The sequence below is a fragment of the Opisthocomus hoazin genome, chromosome 9, assembly GCF_030867145.1.
Source record: "Opisthocomus hoazin isolate bOpiHoa1 chromosome 9, bOpiHoa1.hap1, whole genome shotgun sequence".
NCBI lineage: Eukaryota > Metazoa > Chordata > Aves > Opisthocomiformes > Opisthocomidae > Opisthocomus > Opisthocomus hoazin.
In genome coordinates, this window is record NC_134422.1 from 25,888,515 (window position 1) to 25,912,641 (window position 24,127).

The window sequence follows — 24,127 nt, forward strand, 5'->3', positions numbered from 1 at the left end:
TTCTGACATGCTCGAGCCCCTGGCTTTGTGGATATTATATAGGACCAGTGAAGACACAGCCTTAAAAGGCAGAAAGCTTTTCCATTTCCCGAAAGCATTCTTCACACTTGGTTTGGAGGTTTGTGCCTCTCTCGTCTCTGTCTTGTTATCTTCTTTCCAGAATTCTTTGTTTAGTACCTTAATAAATAGTTGCTCTTGAGAGTGGTCAGAATTGTGATGGGAATGTGCACAAGGATGTCTTTATGGTGGAGGAAAAATAGCTGCTTTATCTGCTTGGGAATTACAAGGCCGTTCTGTAACGTAGCTTGAATTTTAGCTTTTCTTGCAACATTAAATTTTGGGACTGAGCTTTCTGCTCTGTGTTGTCCCTCTGTGAGCAGGAGAGAAGTACGGGAGGAGAGAGTGACAGTGGGAAGTTTTTAGGGCAGCTGAAATCTTGCATCAGCATCTTTGCAGTTTGAGTTCCTGCTCTAGGTGACGTCCGTGTTCAGTTATCATCTGCAAGCACATTGTTTGGCTTGCTTAATTAATTCCTCTTCTTTCCGCAGCCGCAGAGCCTTGGCCTGAAAATGCTGAGTTGTATCAGCAGCTGAAGGGTGAGTATACTTTTTTTTGCAATTAATAATTTATTTTTAGAAAACACATTAAATATGCACTAAGATAATTAACTGCAAGGAAGCACAGAAACTGTTAAAAGAGTCCTTTGTGTTGTTTGTCTGGTCAGAGGTTTTAGCTACGCTTGCATCTGCCAATATAAACCAGCTATTCATAGCCTATAAGGTCCTTGGTTTATTATTGACTCATTATATTGGCTGCTGTAGGCAGTGTAAAATGATGTGGTTGCAGGCACAGTTGGCAGATTTACTGCACCAATAGCTGAGGCAGCAGATTTTTGAAATCTTGTGGTAAAGTGGGCTCTCAGTAAAAAGGAACTGTTAAAATGTATAGGCTAGGATGGTTCAGGCTCCCTTTAGCAGCTCTTCATATATCATCAGATCCCATTATGGCCCCCATTTGGGGCTCAGCAGCCTGCTATAGTTGTCAGAAGACTGCAAAGTAATGAAGACTAATAGGTAGCAGCCCTAGTCTTCTAAGCATGGAATTTTTATTGCAGTGAACTTGTCATCTTTCTTTTGTGTGACAGACCTAGACACAGTGTGCAGTATTAACTGCAAGCTGCTTTTATAGGTTTCTGAATGCTTTTACTTTTTAGCCAGAGGACTTATGAAGATGTGGTTTTATTTAACTTTGATTAGAAGAAGAGTAATTGGCATAAAGCTCAAGCACTTGGTTTTTAGTTGTGACCATTTGTTATTGTACATTGGTGGTATGATAAATGCAGTTGCATTTCCAGGAGAAATATTCCTGATATTATTTTTTTTCCCCTGTTTCTTTTTTTAATATTCATATCACAGATTTTCTAGTCCAGCTGCATAATAATTATATATGTGCTCCTTGTTTTATGCATAAGAAATGCAACCCAGAATGGCTTACAGTTACAGGTCAGTAGCTAAATGGGCACTGTTTTTTGTAATTGTGTTCTTTGTTTTTTTTTCTTTCAACAGAGGAACAAATTTTGCTTTCTGATAATGCATCTTCCCTTGCTGTTCAGGTAAAATGTCATCTTTTCTAAACTAAACATGTTAATTCCATTTTATTTATTGAATTATTATCTAGCTGAAGTAACTGTATTTAGCTGAGTAATTTAAGAATTATTTCTGTCAAAATAAATTACTTACTTCCTGCATCTGATTGTGCTCTACATTGTCATTGAAGTGCCAGAGCTAAAAGATGAGGATTTTGATAGTCCTGTACAGAGTGCTGCTGCTTGTACTTATTTTTGTATTGGTCTGTGTTTGTACAGTATCTGCTTGTCTACCTACTCTGAGAACTGTGCATAGTTCCCACCTTTTGTCGCTTGGTATGCTAGTTTGTCTTGTAACATCTTGCATGGTGCTTGCTGATCATTTAATTCTCAAAGCTAATACTGCCCTAAACTTGAGGCATGTTTGCTTCATGCTGTGGGCATCAAAGCTCCGTGTCTCTGACAGGTTCTCTCAGTTTCATCGTGTATATAGAGTTGAGATACAGTGTGGTTTTAGAAATAGTCTATACAATTGACAAACTTGCATCTCTAATTGACTTAAAAGCACCTCTGTGGCTGTGAAGTCCGCGTAAACTCCATTAACCTGTTGGGTTCAGTAATGCCAGATCTTGAGGGGATGTTTTCCCCATTAGTAGAGAGCGCCTGGCTGTCAGAAGTGGTGGTGAGCAGGAGGTCTGAAAGGTTCCTGTTCTTCAAAGCAACTTTGCTGCTGCTTTGCATAGTAAGGAGTTGCACTGTTCCCCTGCTTCTTGCTTTTTGTGTGTGGTCCAGCTCAGAGCAGCTAGAGCAAGCAGTGGTTGAGTGCTGTCCGAAAAGGACTCATCTCATTTAGCCGAAGTGGGACACTTGGAGACTGTAACTGACATTGCTGGTAAAAAGCTTAGCATCATTTGACCATGGTAACTACTTCCAACTTTTTTCCTTCCAGTCTGGCAATCTAGGAAATACCTCTAAGAGTAAATTCTATCACAGCAAGGAAATACCTTTTTCCTTTGCTGGAAGGAGGAGCCACCTTAGATACACCAAATAAATGAGGCAGTGTTTATTTGTTTGGGCGGTGTGTTTTGTATCGTGCCTCACAGTAATGCAAGTAAGTGTTTTTGTTGCTCGCTTGATCTTGGTGTTCCTTTTTACTCCAGCAACTGTATTTTTTGTGGTTCTCATGCATTTTCTTACCATCTAACAATACGGATAGGCGTGGCTTGTGTTTAAAGCACACAAAAAAAAGAAACAATAACATAACCCTAAAATTTCCTTTTCTAATGCATCATTTTGCTTTACTGTTTCCAGTCTATTGTTATCCTACACATGTCACTTAGATGATAAATTAACTGTAATATATTAAAAACGCTTGTTTTTCTTCAATATTCTTTAGCTGGACAGCTGATAGTAGTCATGACTATAAATATGACTCTGGTAGATATCTGATCTTAAACTTTATAGAACAATTTTGTGTTGGGGTATCGTATCTGTTTTGAAGAATCTGTGTAACATGGTTGTGACTGCAAAAGAATAGCTGTCCTTGGTGTCTGTGATCCGTTTTGAAATGATACTGGAATCTGTAGTTATGTATTACTAGCTTAGTGATCAGAAAGCTTTAAAGATACCCATGTGTTTTGCATAAGGAAATTGCTGAGTTCCTCTGTTTTAGAATTTACTTTTTATTCTGATGAAAGCCTGTTTGTCTTTTTACTGGATATCTTTGTCCTGATGTGGGTTGTTCCCCCCCCCCCCCCCTTCCCTTGGGGAGGAGGTGGGGGGGGATTCTTTTCCTGAGGAAAAAAAGAGAGTGGAGGACAGGAGGAGAAATACGAGCTGGTACCTGGGCCTTTTCTGCTGCTATTGCTGTTCCTTTTCCCCCGTTAACTGATTTGGGGCACATGAATATCACCAGAGCAGATACATAGCTTGTTCATGGCTTGTTGAACTTCCAGGTAGTGAAAACGCATCAGAATTTTGAGTCTCTCTGATCAAAAGAGCATGTGGAGTCAGCCGCCATCAGATCTTTAAGGAACACGACTCTAAATGTGCTGCAACTGGTCTTTCAGATATTTCTCAAAATCTCCTTGCAGCGCCTCTTTGTAAAGCTGCTCTGGGATAGCTCTTAGAGGGCATACATGCAGATGGCTACATATATAACAAAGAATAAAATCCAATGCCATGTTAAATAATTAGAGTAAAAGTTGACTGTTTTAAAATTGACGACGCAGCAATACAAATAGCATTTCGTGCAGCTCTTGTCAACAAAGCAGATCAAGCAGACAGCAGAGCAAGTTACCCTGAGTGTAGGTGCAACAGACTGTTGCAGGCATCTTGTTTGAATTAATGAGTAGTGAGGGCTGCAAACTGAACATAGGAAGTTGGTTGAGTGTTTGTAATGATTGGACTAACGACTTTTCATTGTACAATCAAATCTGAACTCCTGACATAGCTGCATGTCAGATAAGAGAGGGGAGGACAGAGTCTTCTGGGAATTGCTAAGTACTTGCGGTGGTGCCTTCCATAGTTAAAAACCAAGCAAACCAAACAACAGCAAAAAAATCCCTCTCATCTTGTGGAACCTCTCTGCTGATTCTGGCAGGGTGTTGTTGTTGTTTATTTTTTAATTCCTCCGCTGCCCATTATTGTTCTTGGAAACAGACTAAATTAACAATTCCTTTGTCTTTTACTGGGTTCAGATTCTTTATAGTTGCTGAAAACACAGCATAACTCAAAATGAGCTAGTGCATTATCTCTGGTACATCTTGGTGTTTGCACTCCTCTTTTGTTAAGTTGAAGTAGTGTATTATACAGTCCTGTTGAAAGTGAAACACATTTCATCTTAGGCTGCAAAATCTTGATGATTGAATGAAGTTTTATTTTCACTGCAAATGAATTAAAACCAAGGGAAAATGCTAATCAGTGGTGATTATCCAGCTACAGAAAAGAGAACGCTGTACATGAAATGAAGGCTCTTGTGAGATGTGCAGCTCTGTTCCCATTAAAGTTAATGAAAACACATACACCTTCTGGGTAATGTGGCTTGTGCTTAAAACCATTCCCCACTTGCTTATTGTATGACTTTATTATACAGCATTCCTACTTATCAGTCTTATCATAGTAAAAAAACCCACCAAAAACCAGAAGTGAATACACAACTGTATTCCGATAATAACACAACTCCACAACTTCACGGAGGGGAAAAAGTGGCTTAAAACTGAATTACCATAGGAGAGTGCATTTCAGTCTGAAGCAGAGAGTCTGTCCGGGCCCCATCTCTCTACTGAAGCCCGGTGCAGGTAAAACCTTTTTGTTTAGAGCCTGGGTGGAAGTAGTGTGGCTGGGTAGGAGGGAGTGGGTTAATACAGCTGCGCTGTGCCAGGCCTCAGACGGCAGCTCGAGCATCTCTGCGTACTGTTCCAACTTGTCGGGAGGAGGAATGTGGATGTTGGGACTGCCTCTGTTACTACAGGTTCTTCTGAGATTTTCATGCAAGTAGTCTCAGAGTCTTTCTTAAAAGGCTGTCTAAAATGTTCAAGATTGTGGAAATTCTCATAGCTATCCTGAGGTTATAGAGCCTGCAGCTCATTATGTTAAGTTATGTATTAATTGCTTGTGCAATTGATGTCCTTGTAAATGATCTTAATATATTCCAGGAAAGTGCATTTAGAATTGTCTGTTCTTAGTCCTGAATGACAGGAGGATGTTTGGGCAATTTAAAATTGTGTTACACAGACCAACTGCTTATTTACTTCAACAAGTAATCAAATAAATGTGTAAATCATGCATGATTAATTGCCCTCGACAGATTTGTGATTTTTTTTCTTTGTGTTTGTGTATATGAATTGTGATTTGTTTTTTCCCTAGACAAAACATTAGCAGAAATTTGAACTTGTTGCTGAGGCTTGAACAAAGGCTTAGTACTGAAGTGAAACTCTGACAATCTTTTTTTTTAAAGAGAATAAAAGTTGGAATTCTTCATGATGAGAAATACAGTATCAACATAATCAATCTAGCAGCATTGTGTTGTAGCTGAAAACATGCTTAAACCCCAAGCTATACAGGTACTGTTTGTGAGTGAAACATCTTTCATATAGTTCTAAGATGAAATTACCCCTGAATGAATAGCATCTTCATTTATCTTCAAAACCTCTGTGCTACCAGTGAATCTACTCTTTCTGCATTCTACAACAAGAATTACATTATACCATTAGAGCAGTGTTGTGCTGCAGTGTAAAATAGATTGTTTTGGAGAACGAACGTGGCTTTGCTATAAATTATGTTCACAGGTACAAAGGAATTTGTTATTTTGTTTAAAATAGTCACAAATATAATTAAGCTCTTAATTTATGTTAAACTACAAATGTGGCCATTACCATAACTGGATTAGGAATTTAATCTGTCACTCAAAGAATGATACTGAACAGTTTTCATTTATAACCATAGACACGCTATTTCAGTTACAGGGTCTGCAGCTGTTTGATATGAAAACTGAATTGTTCTGTAGATTTGTTCGTGGTTTTTAATTTTAAAATGTGTTCCTGCAATAAAGTAGAGAATAACTCTGTAGTTGTCATCGCATATTGTCCTTTGTGTGCTCATGAAATAATGTAAAAATGAAAACAGAAAATGCCTTTCACTCTTTCTTCACAGCAGTATTGTGTGAGTGCTTTTAGAAGTGCTGCTGGATAAGAGATGGCTTGGAATAGCTTGCTCTTTATTAAAAACTAATCATGAATATATCTTCTTCAAATGAAGCCTGGAGTGTGCCATCTGAAAATAGTGTTCCTCATATAAGTTGTGAACTATTTGAGTCTTGGCATAAGTAATTTCATTCTTGCCTCTGATCTCAGAAACTGCAATCTGGATATGATTTACATCAAGTTATAACTCATTTTTAATGAGTATATGTGTTTGCTTATATGTAGTGTTCTGAGAGGGGACAGGAGGGGAAGAGGAGAGCGTTGTGATGGAGACCTGACAATGTGATTTGCTGCCCAGTGTGTGTTAACGTTTCCAACTGCCGGTGTCCAAGCAGCCCTCCCTTAGATGGGGAGGGCAGAGGAAGGGAGAGCAAGAGTAAAAATGGCACCGAAAACAAGTAACCATAGGAATAAATACAAAACTCCTCCCTCCCTTCTCTTATTCCTTCCCATTGTGTTTCATGCACAGTCGTTTTCCATCCTTGTCATCATCGGAGGACACAATGGCTTCCCTTGCTTGCATTGTTTCAGGGGGCGGCAGCAGTGCCGGAGATGAGGATGTCAGCTGTGTGAAACGAGGAGGAAGGGGAGGGTGGGGTGAGTTGCCCCATGGCTGGCTGTGGTTTCTGGGCTCTGGGCTTTTGAACTGCTAAAGCAGCACAAAGGTGATTGCTCGGATTATTCTTTTAGATAATTGAAATCCAATGTACTGCATACATTTTGAATTTGAAATTGGGCAAGCTGTAAGAAAACAAAACAAGCCTTAAGTTGACTGTGTCCTTTAAGTGTGAATGTACTCCGTAATTCTGGCAGGAGGTGTCACTGCCATGACTGAAATGAATGATAGGCATAAGATTGTTGATTAATTTTGTAATGAGTGTCACCTCAAAGCTTCCTATCAGCCCTTTTCACACAGCTGCTGATAGTTTGTTCTCTCGCAGCAGAAATATGAACCGGCTTGTTCCATGCTGACTTTGAAAACAGAGTGGCTGAGGCAGTGCTCTCGGAGGAGAAGGCAGTGCAGTGCAAGCCGTGGTCCTCTGTGGATCAACGTGCGGCAGGGCAGGAAAGCCACCGAGAGGCTTCCCCATGCTTTTTCTTTAGTTTGTCATCCTCGCTCCCACACTCTTGCTTCCCTAGTCCGTAACAGTAAATACTGGGAGGGCAGGGAAGGACAGACATAATTCACCTGGTGGCACCTTTTTTCCTCCCTCTCCTTTGTCGTCATGGGCTTGCAGCAACTCTCCACCTCCCTGCCTACAGCAAGGTCTGGCATTAAAAACAAGGCACACAGAGGCAGCAGCAGCTTTGTAGACTTGGTGCTTTCAGCCTGGATGAAGAGAGGTAGCATTGCTAAAAGTGTGTTGTTCACATTTCTCGCTTCCCTTCCCAGGTGCCAGAAGAGTAGGTGATGCTACAGGTAGGGAGGCTGGAAGAGCATGAGAGGGAAGACTGTTAGCCTGCAGGGAAGAGAGGCAGACAGCATGCGTGGGAGAGAAGCTGACAGACCCTATTAAGCCAAACCTTTATTTTTTAATACCTTTATCTGTTTCTCACATTAACCTCCTCCAAAGAAAGGACACACTTTGTTCCAGCAGTAACTTAGAGAAAAATGTTTGTAGCAGACATTATATTGAACAGAAGTTACTAAACTGGACAGTTTTCCAGACGTCTGCTTCAGTCATTGACCAATACCAATGCTGCACAAGAAATTGAGGCCCTGTTCTTAAAATTACAGAAATGTAAATAATCAGTGGAACATACGGATAAAGGAGGCTCTCCTGCTGATGCCAGGGGAATAAACTCAGTTTTTCCCAATCTGAGATTTCATTACCCTTGTTTTATGCTGCGTTAACCAGTATGAGCCATGAAATTACTCATTCATTTTAAAAGCCTGAGCATTTTGACTGAGTCCTTCAGTTGTAGTTAATTCTGTATATTTATGCTGGAATTGTTTCCTTTATTTGTGTAAAGTCTATTGGGCAGTCATCTCTTGATCTTCTGTAACATGGGCAAGGGGAAATAAGAATATTAATCCCTCCTCTTTGTGAATTGATCCAAATAGTTAACTCTTTGGATAGATATTAAGCATAAAAAAAACCCAAAACCCTTTCCAGTGGGAATTCAGTTCTCCTTTTCCTGTGTAGAGTTTGTTTGGAAGAGTTGTTTTCAAAGTATCAATAAACATTTTCAGTGAACATCTTTACAATTGCTTTGGACTTGAAAACTTTAGATGAAGTAACATGTACCAGTTTTACTACAGACATGAGAGCTATTTTTTCTTCCCTCTTCTGAAGAACTGCAACTTCTGTAGTATTATTGTGTTAGAATCGTAGGTGCTGGAGGAGATCCAGGTTGTGGCCTACAATAGTTACTCTGTTCATTCTGTGCTAGTACATTTTTTTCCAGAGGAGAAAAGAGCAGGACATTTAATGCTATTCTTGGAATTACAAGCATCTTTGCAAGGTATGACAGGCTGTGCTCAGTTAAGTGTCTTGTTTCAGTTTCGCTGTTAACTGTCTCACTTGCTGTTTTTAGGTGAATTTTCACAAGGCCTTGATTAACTAGGTTATGTGTCACTTGGAATTCAGCTGGCCCCTTTCAGTCCCTTTTTAAGTTGATCAGCCAAATTTGTGATGTTAATAATCTGATGTACTACAATAAGCCTGGGCCCTTGATCTTTCAGGTTGCTCAGCTTTTGATGCCTTGTCTTTTAAGGGGTGTTGATGTCTTCGTAAATCTCAGCAGAACTGCACTGGGGTGGTTTCAGCCGTCAATCTCTCATCCTTCACTCGAAAAGCAGCCAGAGGAGCTGAGTGCACTCTCATTTGCTGATGGTTTCTCTCACAAGAAAAGCAAGGGTTTACTTGCCTGCTCAAATTATATATGTGAGGTACCCAAAGGGAAATGAGATGCTCTGAGCTGGAATAATCAGTGTTCCACTGCATCTTTTATCAGAATTGGAAGCCACTGCAATCTGATACCATCTGCACACCAAGTGTGCTGGTTCTTGACAGTTCTACATGCGTGGTCAGACGGTGAACAAATCCTACCTTGATCACTGGGCTAAAGTGTTAAATGAGATAAAATTCACAAAACTCACAAAAATTACTGATTTGTCCTATATTCTGTCTGTAGGATTTCTTTGATCTGTGCAAATTACAGCTATTTTGGTAATAGTTCATACCACTTACTGTCTAACATCAGTTGTTGTCTAAAATCTAATTTATCTAGTTGAATGCATCAGAAAAAAATTTTGAGGTTTTCTGGCAGTGTTTTTTTTGTAAGAATGCAATGGTCACGATCCTTGTCCATCTCTTTTTCTAAAAGAAACCATAATTTCCATAAATATGAAATGCATTCACTGTGCTTGAAAAGTTAAAACCACCTGTGTTGTTAATACTAACAATTTCCAAAGCCTGTCAGTTACATCAATGAAAGAATGCAAGTACTCTCATAGCAATGCCAATTGTAAGGCTTATTTCTTAGGCTGAGCCCTCATAGTTTGGGATGGTGCTGTCTCCTTTCATCGGTTGACATGTATTTTTCACTCAGCTTGAAAGCTATCCAGTGGACCATTAGTTTAAGCTGAATCAACCAATGGATACTGGCCTACTTCTCTACGTGATTAGTTCAGAAGTGTAAATCCAAGAAAGATTAAACGTCTCTCATATTGTGGAGCTTTCCTTCATTTTCCTGCAGAACAGTATTTACAGAGCACTTGAATAGGTCATGGTTTGCATACAAATTACAGCTCAACGTGCTGGTCTTTCAATTCCATGGACTTCTATCATTTTAGCCGTTTCTAATTTTTTTTTTATTTTTAGATTTATTGTATGGCATTAAATGATTTTTTTCTTCAACTCTTTCAATGTTCTGTTTTCTCTTGTTTTTGTGTTTCATTACTGTTTCAGCACTCGTCTTAGAGCCAATCCTAAATACAGGCAAAGACTGAAGCAGAATAGGTGTTGGCATGTGGATGCTGAAGGGGGTCGCTGGAACAGGCCGTGTAAGGCTGCTGGAGAAGCAGCTCCAGTGTTTCTGAACCTCGCAGGAGGACTGCTGGGGTGGATGCAGAACCCGATGGATTTGGCCAGTTTTAATCTTGAATCACTGTTCAGTTTCTCAAGCTCAGTCCCGGTCTCCCGTTTATGAAATGTTTGTCAGAACTGAAGATGGCTATTCTGATGAAGTTTTCTCAGGTTTTTGGTTTGGTATTTACTTTAGGGTCTTTTAAAATTCTCTTTTAAAAATATTTTTAACCTCACTGAGGGTAGGCTGACTTATTTCTAAGCTTACTAGAATCTGTGCTTTATGATGCAGAGTAGCGAACATTTTTATTTAGTTAATGTTTGTTGCCACGTTGGAGCTCAGTTCTAGTTCAGCATCCTCTCTTTTCTTTATGAAGTGCTGAAAAGGCACGTGGACCCCGCGTGTTTGCATTTCCGAGATGCCAAAATGACAACGTATTCTTAATCCCCTTTGCACGAGGCCAGAGACTCAGGTAGAATTTTCCTGCCAGATATAATAAAGGTTGATATTCCTTGGTCTGTGGATCTTTACTGAGGAGAAGGAGAGGGAGAAAGGTCAGATTCAGATTTTTGATGGAAACTTGGCTCAACTCTTTACACTGAAAAGATTTTATTTATAATTTAGCCTCTGTGCTGAGGATTGTTTTTCACAGTCACAAACTATGTTTTTGGTAGAAGCCTTGGATTATGTAGGAGCCAATGTACAATACAATGTACGTTAGGCAATAATTTGCTGAAGCAACTCATGTGACCTAAGTGTTCCATGCCAGCATGTCTCATTTTTGACAACTGATATGAAAAAGTAAAAATAATTACTGATGTACCTCCTTTTGCTTATATGTGTCTATGCGCACTTACAAGCTTTTCAGTTATTCATGTGTTGCCCTAACTCCAGTGCGGCTCAGACTTTTTTCCTTCTGAACGTGCAGTGAGAATAGTATGTGGCAGCTGCAAAATTCATGTCTATCTTAATGCGGAATTACAGAGTTAATTTAGTGCCTTACTGCAAAAGAAATTAATTTGGTAAGCCTAGGCCAAATGAACTTTCACGTATTTTTCAGATGAAATTCAACAGCTAAGGATTAAGTAGTATGGTAGAAGTTCACTCCTCCCACCCAAAGATGAAATTGTGTGGAGCTGTTGTTTGGTGCCATCAGTTCTACTGCAGCACGTCACTGTTGAGATGATGTTGTTAGCTACTGGTAGAGCTTTCAGAAGAACGAGTTAGAGTGTGTGTTTTTGGTGGATTCAGTCGTGTCCAGCAATGGCATAAGAGCATGTATTTAATCTAAACCACAGTCTCTGCATTCTTGTCTCTTAACTGTTTCCAGAGAGGCTGTGTATGAAGCCCCAGTTTAGGCAGAAGACACAGTGCGTGTAACAGTAGCTGGAACAGCCTGGACATTGCTAGGTTCTGCAGAGCCAGCAGGCAGAGATCGAGGACCGAGACAGACCAATGCCTTAAATTGCTGTTTAAGAATGAGTCCTTTGGGTATTCTTACTGTTTGTGTGGAGTTTGGGATGCTAAGACAGCAAGAGCATCCATTTTTAGTGGGCTCTGATGGGCATGCACACTTAGAAAGTGGGGTGCTGTCAAATGTGGCCAGTGCCTTGTATTTGCTTTGGGTGATAGGTGCACCCTTAAGCAGTGCTAGAGGTTCTAGTTGGGATGAAGCACTCTAGAGACCAGTGTATTGCTAAATAGTGCACGACCTGCAGTATTTGGCTTATGCTGACCATGACTAGTACCCTCCCTTTATGCATCTTTCTGTCTCTCTCTGTCTGCATGTGTGTCTATAGTAATTGGCTCTCAAGCAGTGCTTTAACTGAAGAGTTAGGCTGAGGAAATCAAAAGGTGTAGAAACCCAGGTTTCTGGTGGATTTTGTAGAGCCTCCACAGTTCTGAGGTGGGCTCGTCAGCTGTAATCAATGTCTTGTGTAGCAGCTTGTGACCATAGTTCCTTGCTTTAAACTGGGATTTGGATTGGAGTTAGGTCATCTAAGCCGGCAGGAGCCAAATGGACTGTAATGGACTGTGTATTTCTTGGATTTGGTTGGAAAAATAACAAAGCTTTTGGCTTTTTTTCCCTGGATTGGGTTAGGGTTTGGGAATAAAGGACTTGAGGAGCGCAGGAGAGAGGAGAGGGACTGTTCCGGTGATTTTTGTTCACATGATGGATACTACAGAAACAACAAAGTTAGGAACAGGGCTGGTGTCAGTGTTAGTTCATGCCCTGTGGTCTCATTTAGTGCAGAGGCGAGCAATCTCAAGGTATGGGTTACTTTGATGTCTGTGATTAGGGTCTGAGCATCTAAAGCTGTGAGAGTGCAGTTTACTGCCAGATCCTGCAATCTGAAGAGCTAGGAGGAGGCACATGTAGAAAATGCCATGTTACAGTAGTGTTTTTCTTCATGGTAGTAGCCTTCTTGGTGCAGGCTTTTTTCACCTGAAGCCGCTGTGGATAAATATGTATAATTTTGGAATCTGGAATTGTGACCTGTCTAATTGCAAAGACAAAATGAGTGTTAGGACGTAGCTGAGTTGTCAGAGACTTCAGGGGTTAAAAGGTTCCTTATTTGCCATGTTCTGTACAAATTGCCAGTATTTTTCTTGATATTTTGGTATCCAACAGAAACATATGAAGGATTTTGTGGTGATGACAGGTGCTGACAAAAATTGGTACCTTACTGAGAATGCTTTGAATCTTAAGGTTACAGATAGAAAGAAACAGTAAATTGATCACTTAAGCTCTCCATGATTCACATAAATTAAAGATAATAATTACTTCCTCCCAAAGCAGACTTGTGCTCTGACAGTATCATAGGGCAAAACTTTTGGCAGCTATTGTAAATAGAATGTGGAAAGGTGCTGCATGTGTTTGCTGTGTTACACAACATGAACTTGGTTAGCCAGCTATAGCCAGAAGAATTAAGTACTGTGTTTTTCAGGAGCAGCAAAACGTCACTTAGTTTTGTACAGCCACAGCACTAATTGTGTCTGTCAGATGGCTTCTTTGCTCATCTTGAAAAAAACGGTAAGAATAGATGAAACTTCATTAGAAGAATTCCAGTCAATGACTGGATGATAAAACAGTTGTCGAAGAAACCTTGTTTTTCTTTTACTTACCCTTCTTTCTACCTGAAAGCAGTATGCAAGGAGCTATACTTCATAAGCATGTGCTAAGAACTAGCTAAAACATAGTCAAATGTATTGAGAAGAACACGTTTGTCACTGGTGTATTAATGCTTTTTAAATGTGACTCTGTTTCCAGGCCTTTTTGAAAATGTGCAATCTGCCAATCCGGGTGGTTTGCAGGGCAAATGCCGAGTACATGTCCCCATCTGGTAAGTGTGGCCTTCATTTAGATTACTGCGTTATGCCTCCATTTTGATACCATGGCAACTATGCCTTGTCTTGCTGATAACAGTCGGTCAGGGCTACGTGTGTGGGTTGCCTTCCCCCCTCCTCTCCAGTGCAGTTTCTGCTCTGCAAACAATTAAAGCAGTGGGATGCAAAGTAACATTGGCACAATGTGTAATCATGCCTGTGAGTGCAGTACCTATATAAAGCGTTCAGACAGTTCAGATGCCTGGTGGAAACCTGCTCTCAGATGCCTGAGAGTGGTTGTGTCCTGAAGCAGGAAGACGTGCGTTTGCAAAAATGGCTTTATTCTGCATCCAGGGAATACTCCAGTGAATGCTGTTACACTTCCCCATTACTGGGGTGAGACAACACTGGAGAAAAATTTTTTTGTTACCGTGTCTGGGAGAGTGTTGCCAGGATGTTGATACAGGAGAAGACTGAAGGGTGCGTTGTCAGTGTTAAGGGTGACAGGTGTCTGGAAGAAAAATCCAAACCCACCAACAGTAAATCAAGTGTTAGAAGGGTACAGAACCCACCTTTTGCTGGAGATGACCGGTTGCCTAAGAACCCACAAAAATGTCCACTGGCTGGCTTCAGGAGGTTGCCTAAAAGTCAGAGAGAATTGCTGAATGCAGGGTGCAAAAGTCTGGTAATCCTTGCACTCTGTCCCAGATTTTTGTTGTGTAGGGAGGCCCTTACTTACGGATTACCTGGCTCTGGCTGATGTCTGCCACACGGAAGCGCCTGTGAGTATATGTCTGCCAGCTGTGTGGGTTCTGCTGCTGCTACTGATACTTTGGTCAAAGCAGCCAAAATTATGCTATTTTTAAAAAAACAGTTGCTTGGCAGCAGTGAAAAAACCAGTAAGACATAGAAACATAGAATCATTAAGGTTGGAAAAGACCTCTAAGATCATCAAGTCCAACCGTCATCCCAACACCACCATGCCTGCTAAACCATGTCCCGAAGTGCCACATCTACATGTTTTTTGAACACCTCCAGGGATGGTGACTCCACCACTTCCCTGGGCAGCCTGTTCCAATGCTGGACCACTCTTTCACTAAAAAATTTTTCCTGATATCCAATCTAAACTTCCCCTGATGCAACTTGAGGCCGTTGCCTCTTGTCCTATCGCTAGTTAGTTGGGAGACAAGACCAACACCCAGCTCACTACAGCCTCCTTTCAGCTAGTTGTAGAGGGCAATAAGGTCTCCCCTCAGCCTCCTCTTCTCCAGACTAAACAGCCCCAGTTCCTTCAGCCTCTCCTTGTAAGACTTGTTCTCTAGACCCTTCACCAGCCTCGTTGCTCATCTCTAGACACGCTCCAGCAACTCAATATCTTTCTTGTAGTGAGGGACCCAAAACATGAAGGTATATAAATTATTTGTTAGCACAGAAAGTTAGCTTTGAAATGCTGAATGCATGCACAGAGGAGCATCTTGCATGTGCAGGAATAGGACTGGTGGAAGTGGCGTGCTCTCGCTTCTCTGCCACTCGCACTCCATGTCCGCACTTGCTGACATCTGATGTTGTAATTTGGGTCTGAACACTTCCTTCTTCTGCTGAAAACAAGGAGCACAAGAGGGAAAATGATACTGCTTCAAAATGTAGGTAGGAATACATGTATTCTTTTTGCCCTTACTCTTGGAGTCCTCATTATTTTTATTCACTTGGCCGATTTCCCGTCTTTATATTGGTTATTTAATGATAATTCAGACAAGGTTTTCATTTGTTCCCTTCTCCCACCCCACCACCCTCTGTCTCACAGCAGCAGCAAAGATCTGCATATCATCGTTTTGGGGGAAAGGTTATTTATCTCATAGTCATTGTAATGACAAAACCCATTCCGAGGGAGTCAAAAGTGTGATACCAAAGGATTGTCTTGGTGTGTGAAGTACAGTCTGACTGAAACCACTGGATTCTGCAGCACAGAGAGGTCTGTGTTTCCTTCCACAACATGCAGCGTGTGGCTGCAGTTGAAGCTTTTGTTGGTGTGATGCACTTCATTTATTACCCTTGGGCTGATCGAGCCAGTGGGAAGTGAAGCTCATGATAAAAATTGTGGCTGACTGCCGTTAGTATGAACTGTGTTTGAGCTGGGCCGAACAGGAGGGTTTTGTGTTTCAGTGAAAAAAGTGAATGTATTGCTAACAACGTATTTGGAGCTAGGCATGTGCTGACCTTGCTCTTTGGGCTGTCTGTCACGGAGAGAGGGGTTTGCCCACAGCGAGAGGCGGCAAGGTACAAGGGTGCTGTGCCCCACTGCGCTGCGCAGGCTCGTTTACTGCCTCTGGGCTTGAGGATGCTTTCAGTAATACACAACATCCAGCATTTATCTCCATTTTATGGATTATTTCAATCGTGTAAATAATGCTAAAAGATTTAATCTTGCATACAAGGTTGATGTTTGTCAGTTGCACTCAGATGAAGATTTGCAGGACAAGAAATGTGGTTAGGGTGGACTGGAGCAGGAGCCCTCAGCTTCACACGTTGAGAGCTGGGAAAAAGGGGCACAAGGCAGCTTCTGTCGTGCTTTACGGCTCGCTGTGTGTAACAGGGCTTCCTCTCATATCTCTGCCTCCCTGAAAGCTTTGGCTCAGTTCTGTGTGTCAGTTACCAAGCAGAGGAGGTTGTGCGTACAGACTCAGGAGCCCTTCATACCCCCACAAGTTCCACCAGTGACACAGTCATTTCCCAGTCTCCTTTTGAGGACCAGCTGTTTTTAGCCTTGCTCCATGCTGAACCCTCAGGGCTCAGCTTCGTAGGCTGACTGCTGAGCCTGACGAGTATTAAGCTTTAACTCCATTTTGTTTCCATGATGATGAAGTAGCTCCTTCGCCCTCCGAGACTCCCAGATTGTGAAGCTGTAAGTCTCGTACCGAGAACCTCTTCCTGACCCCGGGACCACGGGGGCTGGAAAATGCCAGCTCACAACTAGAGAGTGCACACTGGGGCAGTCCACGGGAGCCGGCTGGCCCGGTCACTGGGAATCCGAAGGAGTGGAGGAGGGAGAGGCGAGGCCCTGCCTTGCTGAGTGTGTGTTCGTACTCCCCCCTGCTTGCTTTCCTGGGCGCGGTGCCCCATCTCCCGTCATGCTTTCAGCAGCCCTTTCCCCACCAGTGGGAACGCCTTGTGTTGTTAAACTTAGCCAAGGGCTCTGTCTGCTCACCTGGGGTTTCCCAGCTGGGCAGCAGGGAAACGTTGAGCAAAGTCTTCCCAGCAAAGCAAGATCCATTGCTGAAATACAGGTCGATAACTTTGAAATGGACAGTTGCGAGTATTGCGTGTGGAAGAGGTTCAGGAGGAAGATGTTTGTTGTTACAGATGTTTGCTGAGTGAGTTATGTATGTTGGAGCTTTACCTGTGCTCATTTGAAGAAAACCACTGATGTTCAGGTGTACCTGCAATATTTATTTGCTTTGAAAATTGTAAATGATGTTTTACGGGTATAAAAAGCTCGTACTAAAATACATTTCTCATTTTACAGGCAAAGTACCCTTTATTCACGTGGGAAATCAAGTAGTATCTGAACTTGGGCCCATAGTCCAGTTTGTAAAAGCCAAGGTAATAGTACATTGTTTTCAATAATGAGTGAATAGCACGTTAATCCTGCTTAGCATTGCGCTGATTTGGTGGAATGTTACTTAATTTGTTAAAATGGTGTAGAAATCTAGTGCTGATCTGAAAGAAAGATATCCTGGAATAGGAGTTTGTTGAGGTGGAAATGTTTTTCTTTGTCATTTACTCAAATTCTGGAAGTAAATTCTATACAGGACAGCTCCATGCCAGTGCCAGTTTCTGAGAATGTTTTTCTACCTGCCCTTTCTCTGGGTCTCAGAGCTCTTAAACCTAGAACTTACTGGTTTAAATCCTGAAGTGTCAGGTACTGTTCCAGTTTGCCTTTGCTTCCCCCATGCCCCACTCCCAGCCCTCCCCTGTATTTTAAAAAATCCTGTCTTTTCACTGAGCAGTTGATAAAGCTGCATCACAGATGTAAACGTGTGTTTACTTCTTGCCACAGAGAGAACCAGGAGGCTGTGTGCTCAAACTGTGTTCATCTATAACTGACAATAGGCTGTATTTCTTGTAGATTAGCTATGTTACGATAATTTCTTCTTAATTCTAAAGGATACTGTCTGTAAAAATTGCATATGCAATTTGTTACTGAACTATGTAAGAGATCAGGATCTGAGCCAAAGCTCATTGACTTCAGAGGTTCTTGGGTCAGGCATTGCTGAATGTTCCAATATCCTTTCTTACATGTGTGCCTTTTTCTTTTTTGCTTTTATTTTTTTCCCATTAGGGCCATTCTCTCAGTGATGGGTTGGATGAAGTCCAAAAAGCTGAGATGAAAGCCTACATGGAATTAGTCAATAATATGCTCTTGACAGCAGAGGTACAGCAAACCATAGTAACTCCACACACTTACATAAGTGACAATAGCCAAGAAAGCATTAGGATTTTTCCTTACATTGGAAATACTGCTTGTTCTTAGATTAGGTTGTCAACTTTTGAGGTGAAAGGGGCAGGAATAAATTCTCTGTACCCTATGTGGATTGCTTGCTGAAATGATCCTGTAGACACAAGCCATGAGCGTGATTCCCTTCACCGAACTGACGTGCGTCACGTAGCTGCAGAAGGAACCGACTGGAAAACGCCTGTGGTTGCTGGGATCCCACCTGGCCCTGCGGCTGGCCGGGCGCCCCGCTGCCGCCTTCCGCAGCGTGCGTGTCGGGTGGGAGGCTGTGGTCCCTGCGGTCCGTGGCCGGCTAGCGCGTCGCGGTCCTGGTGTGGGAACCATGCTGGAAGTGTCGCAGGAGAGCTGTGGGTGGCCGAGGGCTGGTAACCTGCGCGCCGAGCCGGCTGCAGTGCGGGCGGTGGGCTGTTCGTCTCACCTTGGGCTGGGCGAAGTGAGGACTAGCAGCTGGGCTTTTGCCTTCCAGTTTTAATTTCTTTTCTGCATTCAGAGGTCTAACAGAAGGAGTGAAATGGAAATTTAATCTAATATAGAAAATTCTACTAAGTGAGAAATGATTGTCTTTGTATTCTCCTTTATTAGGAAGTTTTAGTAAGTGTTCTCTCTGTTCTAGCTCTATCTCCAGTGGTGTGATGATGTTACAGTAGAGGAGGTGAGTGGTTCTGCAGCATTTATCTTAATTAAAATTTAATGAGAAAACACTTTTGCTCACAATTGCAAGTCCCTACTCATAAATGAAACATTGAGGTTTATACCATTAATGGTACAGTCTTTTCACTTTAATTTTGCTTGCATATAGATTTTGGGGAAGTCGTGTCATTACTGGAGGTAGCTGACTGCAGAACAGATACAGGTTTTGTATGTTTCTGAAGTAATAGTTCAAAAGCTTATGCTGCGAACTATAAATTCTGCGCAAATAATTACTGCCTATCACACAACTCCCTTTCTGTTTTACAGCTCCCTTTCTGGTAGAAATATTTGAGTATTAGCTATTTTGTGCACAGAGGTATCTGTATTTTCTTATATGATAACACAGAGCCTTTCTGTTTCGAAACAAAGATTACTCACCCGAGGTATGGCTCCCCTTACCCGTGGCCTCTGAACCGCATTTTGTCCTATCAGAAGCAGTGGGAGGTAAGGCGAAAGATGAAAGCCATTGGATGGGCGGGAAAGACGCTTGAACAGGTCAGTATGAAAAGTGAAGCTTATTTGTTTACCTTGTTTTATTGTTTTTTTTTTTTTTTTTTTTTTTTTTTTTAAAAAAACAGGCTTTGGAGAGTGACACTTGAAACAGAGGTAGTGAAAAAATATATTCTGTGCTTACTTTGCCTTCAGCAGCAATAAACCTTAACTTATGTGCAGCCCGATGGGGTGGGAGGAAGGATGTTTTACCATGAGCGTACGTCTCCGGCGAGGTTAGTTTAGGCCGTTGTCCTGAAAATGGGTTGTAAGTTACGGCCCCCACTTCCTGTATGGCGTTCGTAGGCACGCTTTGCAGGATTGCGGCTTCCCTTGTCAGAGGTCTAAAAAAGGCAAAAAAGCAAAGCATTTTTGAGGTAGCAGTTAGTACCTTTCATTAAGCTAAGTTATAAATGTTATGGGAGGCACTTAATCAGAATTGCCTTACATCAAAGGTTAAATTAAGTAATGCTTAGCTACCTGCTTACAGCGTAGATTTGACTGACTTTAACAGCTTTTGATGTTCCAGCATTGTATGTTCCTTGTTCCCACCGTCAGTGCAAACAGAGTAAGGAGGTTATTTTCTGTAGTGTTGGTATTTCCTGACAATATGGATCTTTTATCTCTTGTGTGTTTTGATAGGTGCTGGAAGACGTAGATCAGTGTTGTCAGGCTCTCTCCCAGAGATTAGGAACACAACCATATTTCTTCAATAAGCAGTAAGTTACTTGTTACTGAAATACTACATCCAGGAATGTGAGGTGTAGATACATATCCACATATATATATGGAAAATGCCTGTTTTATTTTAATGCTACGTGATTCGTTGTGGGAATACAGATGTGTGACTGGAATATAAACATGGCATTGCAGAAATAAGTAATTAAAGGTTTTAAAAGCAAAGTTTCTGTTGTTTTGGTTTTTTTTTTCTATTTATGATTTAGTTTTTCTCCTGCTTGTCTTCTCTACAGAGTCTACCACAGCTTGTGTAGGCTATAAATGTACACCTTTATACAGTTAGTTTCTTATTAAAAATGATACATTTAAAGCTTTACTTGTATTTCTTGGGTAACATTCTCTACTAGGTAGAGGGGAGGGAATGTATGTTGTGCCGTCCTGACTGGGACAGCTTGTCTTGTCCTTCTGAACACCAGGGGCAGCTCTGAATGAACTGAATTAGTGTGAGGGTGCCTGTGAGCTGTAAGAACTTGGGGCAGAAGCTAGCTTTCTGTCGACAGAGGATTAGTTGCAAAATGAAAACCAATACTGACATTCCCAGGGGAGAAGAAAGGAATAACCTGGTTTTCATGGGATGTCCTCTGCTTTCACTTTTCTTCCAATTGCAAAATGCCTTTTTTTCCCCTTATTTTTTTTATCTTGAATAATTCGATATTTTTGAAATATTAAAGATTTAAATAATGTCACACTAGCTGCCTCTTGTTTCCTGTACGTAGACCAGACTAGAACTGCTCAGGTCTGGACTTCAGTTAACTACATTTGGACAGGGAGACATCTTCAAAAGGCAGCGTGTGGCCTAGGTTACTTTTCTGGGTGTGTCTTTGCCCCTTGACGTTTTCCAAGTTGAGCCTAGGTGGATAGTGCAAATTGGGTGGATATAGATATATGCATTATAGAAGACAAGTTTGAATCGCATCTTCTCAAATCATTCCTACATAGTATCTCCTAAAGTTTCTTTCTGTATTTGTAAAGAACCATAGCTTGAGGATTTTGTTTTTGTTGTTTGTTAACCAGGCTTTCTTGGTACAGTTTCAACCTTTAAGCTTTAGCTGTCTGAAATATTACTAAGAAAGCATGTGTGTTCTTAGTCCAGTATTTTTCAGTATGTGACTTCTGGGAGTCTGTAGGAGCTAAATAAGAAAAGCAGCCTGTTGACAGATTTTAGTTTGTCATACAAGGGTCCACATCTCCACTGGAGCATTCTTAGTGATCCACAAATAGAAAGGCAAAAAATTTATCAGTTAGAAAACCCTCATTCTGCTTACCTTGAACACTAGTAAAAAAGGACTCTTAAGCTATTAATGTCTTTAAGAAAAAAAAGGGGGGTTATTTGCACGTGAGCTACTTGTATACAGAGGTCCAGGATGACAATTCAGAAGGCTTGTGCCTAAAATAAGGTAGGGCTGAAAGCATTCAATAGACCACTGTTTCCCAAAATACCTGTTTGCTTCTGTGTAGTCCCCTTTCAAAAGAGAGGTGTTTCCAGCTGCTGTCACCTTTTCTTCTTGGTTGAATAGTTCCTGACTATTGAAAAGGACAAAAAAGGAATAGGGTTTTTATGCTTTCCCCCCGCTTTTTTTTTTGTGAGGTAATAGCTGGGGTTTTTCTATATATATCTTCAGAGGAAAAAGAAAAAACCCCCAAAGACCTGATAGGCATTTACCCTTGTTACACAGCTAAAAGGTGGAGCATGGTTTGATACCGGATCAGTAACTCTGCCCCTTCCAAGAAGTGTTATTTTCACATTTCCAAGCTACCAAAAGCAAAGATGCCATACGGAGAACTAGCCCTATGCTTATATACTGTATACACAGTTTCCATGCATTTGGTAAGCTCAGTGTTGCCTGATTTCTTCCCAATTCTTAGATTGCGTGGCTGTCTAAAGGTTATCGGAACAGCAGGGTTTTTTCTTGATTGGGACTTGCCTTCCAAAATACCTGTTCTTTTTTCCATTTGTTTTTACAGACCAACTGAATTAGATGCTCTGGTATTTGGACATCTGTTCACCATCCTTACTACTCAGCTAATCACTGATGAACTCTCTGAAAAAGTGAAGAACTACAGTAATCTCACAGCCTTTTGTCGGCGAATAGAGCAGCAGTACTTTGGGGGTCATGATAAAGACAGCTCTGCCGCCGGCGCAGCCCGATCTGCCAAGAGGTCCTTACTGAGATGAGCGTGTTGTTTGGTGCTTGGAGCATTTCAGTTTGGGGTTTTGTTGTTCAATGAATTGATTTTGAGAATGGAAATGTGTGTTAGCTTTTTGAAGCTGCCAAATCATTCTGGAGCAAGAAAAAACTCTAAATGCAGTTTTTGTGTTGTAGAATATACTGTGCACCTCTAACCTGAAACGACTGTGTGGGCACTTCCATTTTAATAGCCTGTATGCCATTTACTCTAAAGTGACCTTGGAAAAATATTGTATCTGTATTAAAAAAAATAAAATCCTTTAAAAAGTTTCTGATCTTTCTAAATGTCTTTCTTACTAAGTTTTATGTCTGTGTAATTAATGTCTGTATAATTAGTGAGTGGAATCATGTTGGCAGGACACCTGGAAGACAGTTATATGGTAAACTAGTAAGAATTATTAAGCTTGGAATGGATGGACTCAGAGATCTTCAATTTGCCTGCATCAGCCAAAATTCATTCAGGAACTGGGTGACAAAAATGTCTTGGAGCTCTGCGGCACACAAGTGATGTGATTTTATTCAGTCAGTTCTTGTTTTGTGTCAAAGTAGCTCCTGGCTGTCAGTACTTCTTATGTGTGTCCTGCTAATGCTTCTATTTCTTTCTTTGGTTTTTGGATTTACTTTTGTTTGTTCTTTTTCTTCATGTCATTTCCCAGTTTTAATCCTCAGCTTGTCTTGCTCTTTGTTTAAGAAATTAATTTGCTAGGTAAGAGTCTGTCTCACCGTTTCCACTTCCAGTATGTTAACGTTGCTTCTGAACTTTGATGTCCTTGCTGGGGTGGTTCTCATAGCAAAAGGACTTGGTATGAGCCTGTGGCTGGCATGCTGTGGTCCTTCTGCCTCGAAGTTATCCTATGGTACGTGTAGGCACAATAATACAGCAGTAAACAAAAAAAATATCATTGTGGTGCTCCAAAAACCCTGGCAATGCGGAACTTTTCAAGGGAGAGTTCCTGTGTGTAGGCAAGGACCTGATGTGACCAGTGTTTCTTCGAGTGCATCAAATGTTTGTTCTGCTTTGTCAGTGGTGCTCGCCAGCAACCCCAGGAATGTGCTGGGGGCAAAACCAGTCCTCGTGCACTTGGGAAGTCCTGGGCACAACTGGGAACCATCTCAGGCGTTTGGCTAGTTGGAACTATTGTGTTTTCTTACTATGAAATATACTGCTGACTGTCAAAATACTTAATGGCTTGAACTGGCGACGCAATGGTCATGAGATTTTTGGCTGGCATTTCCTTCTCTCTTAAAAACTGAGCAGAATGCAGCTGCGGGCCTTGGTCTGGCCGGGTCCCTCTTGACTCCGTGGCTCGTGAACCACTGCTGCTCACCCATTGCTGCAGCGGGGACTGCTCTTGTCAGCTCGGGTGGAGAAGGGAGCTGGGTTCTTACTGTTGCTTTTTGATACAGGCGTCCTGCTGGAGTCCAACTGACGCAAGTGGCAATGCGGAAGGGGGTCTTGGCCTTCTATCAAATCACTCTTGCCAGGAGAAGAAAATTGCCCTCATCCTGCATTTCAGTCTTAAAATTTCACACGTATGTTGAATACACCTTTGCAAACTAAACCCCATCAACTCTTGACTGCTTAGTGACAATTTATGCTACCAAAGCGGGCAGTAGCTGAGAACACAGATACTTCTTTTGAACCTGCTTTTCTGCATTATTGCAACTTCTGGAAAAAATGGAAAATAATTTGGTGTGGGGTTTTTCTTCGTTTGGAGAGAATATTATGATACACACTACTCAGAGAGAGAGCCACTCTCTGATAGTCTCTGAAGCTAGTAGTGCCACGGCGATGGGGAAATCCTGTGTGAAAACGGAAGTAACCTAATCCAGAGCAATTAAACTTGCCTTTTACCTCCTG

At 41.5% G+C, this 24,127-nt stretch overlaps 1 protein-coding gene across 1 annotated transcript in view; it reads left to right on the top strand.

Annotated features, from left to right (window-relative positions):
- Positions 1 to 22,536, top strand: part of MTX2 (metaxin 2) — a 36,383-nt gene extending 13,847 nt beyond the window's left edge. The window contains exons 2-10 of the mRNA XM_075429605.1: positions 549 to 596; positions 1,566 to 1,612; positions 13,592 to 13,664; positions 17,171 to 17,247; positions 17,987 to 18,079; positions 18,774 to 18,812; positions 19,220 to 19,345; positions 19,982 to 20,058; positions 22,043 to 22,536. Coding sequence (XP_075285720.1) covers positions 549 to 596; positions 1,566 to 1,612; positions 13,592 to 13,664; positions 17,171 to 17,247; positions 17,987 to 18,079; positions 18,774 to 18,812; positions 19,220 to 19,345; positions 19,982 to 20,058; positions 22,043 to 22,253 — 791 coding nt within the window. The 3' untranslated portion in view covers positions 22,254 to 22,536. The remainder of the gene's footprint in view (positions 1 to 548; positions 597 to 1,565; positions 1,613 to 13,591; positions 13,665 to 17,170; positions 17,248 to 17,986; positions 18,080 to 18,773; positions 18,813 to 19,219; positions 19,346 to 19,981; positions 20,059 to 22,042) is intronic.
- Positions 22,537 to 24,127: the final 1,591 nt, after the last annotated feature.